At 43.4% G+C, this 6,159-nt stretch overlaps 1 protein-coding gene across 1 annotated transcript in view; it reads right to left on the bottom strand.

The window, feature by feature from the left end:
* Positions 1–331: 331 nt before the first annotated feature.
* Positions 332–6,159, bottom strand: part of SHD (Src homology 2 domain containing transforming protein D) — a gene marked incomplete at both ends in the record, with an annotated part of 57,220 nt that continues 51,392 nt past the window's right edge. The window contains one exon of the mRNA XM_083350336.1: positions 332–518. Within this exon, the coding sequence (XP_083206462.1) occupies positions 332–518 (187 nt within the window). The remainder of the gene's footprint in view (positions 519–6,159) is intronic.

The raw sequence follows: 6,159 nt of genomic DNA, 5'->3' as shown, positions 1-6,159 counted from the left end.
CGGGACCGTGGAGGATGCTGCAACGGTCGTAAGTGTGAAAATCGGTCACAAGTCACTTTTTTCACTGACGTCGTAACTTTGACTGGTCATTAAATGAACTGTTGTACGTCGAGGACTATCTGTAGTTTAGAAGCCAAGAGGCACCATTATTGCTCGAAAACAGGAAAGGAAGGGAAGCCTATCTCCACAGGGAGGAAACACCCCCCCATCAAAAGGGGGGGGCACATTGTAAGTCCCTGTGAGACACCCCCCCCCCTTCTCCAGACCCAGGGGAGGATCAGAGCCGATTGTCTGAATCCAGAGCGAGTCCGTGGCGTCCACCCAGTTGGTCTCACGCAGTCTGAACTGCCACGGGATACAGTAAGGAAAGATGCTCGGCCCCTCTGATGGGCAGTTCTTGAGTGGTGTAGTGATGGATGACCTCTGGGATGCTCTCAAAGGGGGCGCTGTTTTGGCCCAAGATGTATCTGTTCTCCTTCGTCCGGGTGAGCTTCATGTGCATAAAACTTTGGCTGCTCCTGCGCAAAGAAAAATAGGACATAAATTAGATTTGATGAGATTTTAGAGAGAACGTGGTGGCGCCGTGGTTAGAACGCAGCACTGCGGGCAAACTCTGCTCCCTGCCAGAAGTTCGATCCTGAGCTTGACTCAGCCTTCCGTCCTTCCGAGGTCGGGAAAATGTGGACCCAGATTGTTGGGGGCAAAATGCTGATTTTGTAAACCGGTTAGAAAAGGCTATAAAGCACTCTGAAGCGGTATACAAGTCTAACTGCTGTTGCTATTGCTATCTATTATCTATCTAATGTCTGTCTGTCTCTGTCCGTCCGTCCGTCCGTCGCTCCCTCCCTCCCTCTATCTATCTATTATTTCTATTTGTCTATCTGTCTATCATTTTATTTCTATCTGTCTAGCTATCTGTCTATCTCTCTCTCTCTATTTTTTTTAAATCCCATTTATATCTCGCCCTTCTCCGAAGACTCAGGGCAGCTTACAAGCTTAGCAGTAGCCTTCATTCTATGTATATGCCTGCTTATTAGGGCTTTCGGGCCGCCCCAAGTGGCATTTTTTTTTACAAAGTCAGCTTATTGCCCCCCAACAATCTGGGTCCTCATTTTACCTACCTCGGAAGGATGGAAGGCTGAGTCAACCTTGAGCCTGGTGGGATGCGAACCTGCACTAATTGCAGGCAGCTGGTGTTACTTAAGGAGGCATTAGCCCACTGCTCCACCAAGGCTATTTACCTACCTACCTATCATCTATCTATCTATCTGTCTGTCTGTCTGTCTGTCTGTCTGTTTATCTATCATTTTATTTCTCTCTCTCTACCTACCTACCATTATCTACCTACCTATCATCTCTCTCTCTCTATCATTTATTTCTCTGTCTATCTGTCTATCATTTATTTCTATCTGTCTATCTCTCTGTCTGTCTATCTCTCTATCTACCTACCTACCTACCTATCATTATTTGCCTGCCTGCCTGCCTGCCTGCCTATCTATCTATCTATCTATCTATCTATCTATCTATCTATCTATCTATCTATCTATCTATCTATCTATCATTTTATTTCTCTCTCTCTCTACCTACCTACCTACCATTATCTACCTACCTACCTACCTATCATCTCTCTTTCTCTCTCTCTCTCTATCATTTATCTCTCTATCTGTCTGTCTGTCTGTCTATCTCTCTATCTACCTACCTGCCTACCTATCATTGCCTGCCTGCCTGCCTATCTATCTATCATCTATCTATCTATCTATCTATCTATCTATCTATCTATCTATCTATCTATCTATCTATCTCATCATTTATGTTCTGTCTACCTACAATTTCCATCTATCCATGTCTCTGTCTCTCTCTCAAGAGATCTAGTGACCCGGTGGTTAAAATGTAGTATTGCAGGCTGACTCTGCCGACTGCCAGGAGTTCGATCCTGACCAGCTCAAGGTTGACTCAGCCTTCCATCCTTCCGAGGTCAATAAAAGGAGGACCCAGATTGTTGGAGGGGCAATAAGCTGACTCTGTAAACCGCTTAGAGAGGGCTGCAAAGCACTGTGAAGTGGTATATATGTCTTAGTGCTACTGCTATTTTGTAACCCCCCCCCTCCAATCGATCTTAAAGTTCTTAAGACTGTAGATTTCAGGATCAGCCAGCAGAGGTATACAGGTAGTCCTTCACTTACAACCATCCATTTAGCAACCATTTGAAGTTACAACAGCCCTGAAAAAAACTGATTGAGGACCGGTCCTCGTGCTTACAACCGTCACATGATCAAACTTCAAGCACTGGTAAATATTTGACGATGGTCATACCACTGCCATTTAAAACTTTCCCCCAAGCAAAGTCAATGGGGACAGATGGAGTCACTTAATGACTGCGTGATTCACTTAACGACTGTGTGACTCATTTAACAACCGTGGCCCGAAAAAGATTGCAAAATCAGGCCTGACTCATTTAACGATTGCCTTGCTTAGCAATCAATGGAAATTGATTTTATTCTTTTATTTGTTCAATTTTTGGCCGCCCATTTCGCCACTCCCGATTGTGATCGTAAGTCGAGGACTAGCTGTGGATGTGTCACAGAAGATCGCCAGCCCATCGGCAATAAGCCAGTGGGCCTATCAGGATGTGATCGCCCGTCTGTGATTTTGGCATTGCTCACAAAACACATTTGCAGTCCACATGATCTCCCTCTGTGCTTTTCCCCCCCAAGCCTTAAAGCTTCCCCCCTGTTTAATCTCTTTCATTCCTCCAGGACAGGGTATATCTCAACTGTGGCAACTTTAAGATGTATGGGCTTCAATTCCCAGAATTCCCCAGCCAGCTGTGCTAGCTAAAGAATTCTGGGAACTGAACTCCACACGCCTTACAGTTTGCTGAGATTGAGAACAGAAATAGAAATAAAAACAGAAATAATAGAAAGAGAAAAAAGAGAAAGAGAAAAGGATAGGATATAGAACAGAACAGAACAGAATAGAACAGAACAGGACAGAATATGGAATGGAATGGAATGGAATGGAATAGAATAGAATGGAATGGAATGGAATGGAATGGAATGGAATAGAATAGAATAGAATAGAATAGAATAGAATAGAATAGAATAGAATAGAATAGAATAGAATAGAATAGAATAGAATAGAATAGAATAGAATAGAATAGAATAGAATTACAGGATAGAATATGGAATGGAATGGAATGGAATAGAATTTAGAATGGAATGGAATAGAATAGAATAGAATAGAATAGAATAGAATAGAATAGAATAGAATAGAATAGAATAGAATAGAATAGAATAGAATAGAATAGAATAGAATAGAATACGGAATAATGAATAGAATAGAATAGAATAGAATAGAATAGAATAGAATAGAATAGAATAGAATAGAATAGAATAGAATAGAATAGAATAGAATAGAATAGAATAGAATAGAATTACAGGATAGAATATGGAATGGAATGGAATGGAATAGAATTTAGAATGGAATAGAATAGAATAGAATAGAATAGAATAGAATAGAATAGAATAGAATAGAATAGAATAGAATAGAATAGAATACGGAATAATGAATAGAATAGAATAGAATAGAATAGAGCTGGAAGGGACCTTGGAGGTCATCTAGTCCAACCCCCTGCTCAGGCAGGAAAACTTATACCATTTCAGACAAATGGCTATCCCGTCTCTTCGTAAAAACTTCCAGTGTCGGAGCAGTCACAACTTCTGGAGACAGGTAGTTCCACTGATTAATTGTTCTCACTGTCAGGAAATTTCTTCTTATTTCTTCTTAGTGTGACACCACACCTCCCATTTGCAGCTCTTGTAACCCCCCTCACTCCATCCTCTGGGCTAAAACATCTCTTCCGATGTGCATTTATGAGGTAGACCCCAGATGGAGACCAGCTGTGGTTTTCTTTTTTGTTGTTTGTTTAAAACTGGGACCTGCGCCTGAAGAAGCAGCTGTTGCTCTGAGGGAACGATCATTTATGATGGTATTGTGACATCTTAGGGAGTGGAATTTGGGGACCGGAATTTGGGGAGCCTTCTTTTGGGGGAGCCAAGCGATCAAGGGACAAAGTTGGTGGGTTGAGACTTGGAAAAGCTTAACAGGATGGCATTAGTTTAGACCAGGGGTCTTCGAACTTGGCCCTTTGATGACTTGTGGACTTCGACTCCCAGAATTCCCCAGGCAGGCTTGCTGGGTGGGGTATTCTGGGAATTGAAGTCCAAAAATCTTAAAAGTTGCCAAGTGTGGAGAGCCCTGTTTTAGGGGAAAAAAAGGAGTTAAAAAGCTGGAAGCAGAAGCCATTTTTGGAAGGCCATCCGTCTCTCTGAACTTCTGGCTTAGGGCAATAAAGATGAAATAATCTGTTGCAGCTTGTTTCTCAAGGAGACTGGGTTTCTCAATGCCAGCTGTATTAAGACTTCAACTCCCAGAACCCACCAGCCAAACAGTGCCAAACAGCCAAGATGATATCCCTAGACGAGACCAGGAGGAGAATTAATAGAATAGAATAGAACAGAATAGAATAGAATAGAATAGAGTAGAGTAGAGTAGAGTAGAGTAGAGTAGAGTAGAGTAGAGTAGAGTAGAATAGAATAGAATAGAATAGAATAGAATAGAATAGAATAGAATAGAATAGATATTGCAATACAATAGAATAAAATAGAATAGTCATAATAGTAAAGTTGGAAGGGACCTGGGAGGTCATCTAGTCCAATCATCCCCTGCTCAGGCAGGAAACCTTATACCATTTCAGACAAATGGCGGTCCAGTCTCTTCTTTAAAAAACCTCCAGTGTTGGAGCATTCACCGCTTCCGGAGGCAGGTAGTTCCACTGGCTAATTGTCCTCACTGTCAGGAAGTTTCTCCTTAGTTCAAGGTTGCTTCTCTTGTTTGATCACTTTCCAAACAATCTTTCTTGTCCTGCCTTCAGGTGCTTTGGAAAATAAGTTGCCCCCCCTATTCTTTGTGGCAGCCCCTCTAATACTGCTACCACGTCACCCCTAGTCCTTTTCTTTACACTACTAGGCAAACCCAAGTGCCGTAGCCGTTCGTCGTATCTTTTAGTCTCCAGGTCTACCTTCCCTACCTCTGAAAACTCAAAAACCCACTTGCCTTTTCTGCAACATTTGGCGGGAAGTGTCATTTATCTCCACCCTTAAAGGGATTCCTCCCCCAAATAAGGCGATTCTGCCGGAGAAGAGAGTATATATATCTTCATCCACTACGGCAGACTCCTTGTCCCCAAACTGGAGACTGTGGATCCCTGGGTCCTTTCTGAGATTAGTTTGCTTGGAGACATTTCATGACCCAGCTAGGGAACATCATCAGTGCGGTTTGCAGAGAGGAGGAGGAGGAGGAGGAGGAGGAGGAGGAGGAGGAGGAGGAGGAGGAGGAGGAGGAGGAGAACAATGACTGTGGGGTCCTTGGTGCTCTCTGAACTTGGTGGTTTTCTTGCAGATGTTTCATGACCCAACTAGGTAATGTCATCAATGCTAGAAGGGAGTGGGGTTTGTGGAGAGGAGGAGAAGGAGGAGGAGGAGGAGGAGGAGGAGGAGGAGGAGGAGGAGGAGGAGGAGGAGGAGGAGGAGGAGGAGGAGGAAGGGGACTGTGGGGTCCTGGGTGCTCTCTGAACTGGGAGGTTTCATTGCAGACATTTCATGACCCAACTAGGTAACAGCATCAGTGCTGGAAGGGAGTGGGGATGTCTCCCTGTTTACATACAGTAGCTGGCCCTGCCAGTGTTGCTAGGAAAGCGGTTTTTCTCCTCCGTGGTCCCTTGATGAGGATATTTTTTTCTGCTTGATTGTTTGGGGTTATCCCTGATTATCCGTTTAGGATTTTTTTCTTTTCCTTCTTTTTTTTTATTGTCTCTTTTTCAACGACCTGTCGGGGTGGGCTGATCTCTCCATACGGACCTGGAGACTGTTCTTATTCAATAGTATAAAAGAAGAAGAAGAAGAAGAAGAAGAAGAAGAAGAAGAAGAAGAAGAAGAAGAAGAAGAAGAAGAAGAAGAAGAAGAAGAAGAAGAAGAAGAAGAAGAAGAAGAAAGGAGAAGGGGAGGGGGAGGGGAAGGCTATGGGAGGAGGAGGAAAGAACAAGGAGAGGAGGAGGAGGAGGAGGAGGAGGAGGAGGAGAAGAAGAAGAAGAAGAAGAAG

The sequence above is a fragment of the Vipera ursinii genome (genome assembly GCF_947247035.1).
Source record: "Vipera ursinii genome assembly, chromosome: 1".
In the NCBI taxonomy this organism is placed as follows: domain Eukaryota; kingdom Metazoa; phylum Chordata; class Lepidosauria; order Squamata; family Viperidae; genus Vipera; species Vipera ursinii.
This window is presented reverse-complemented; position numbering and strand designations above follow the sequence as displayed.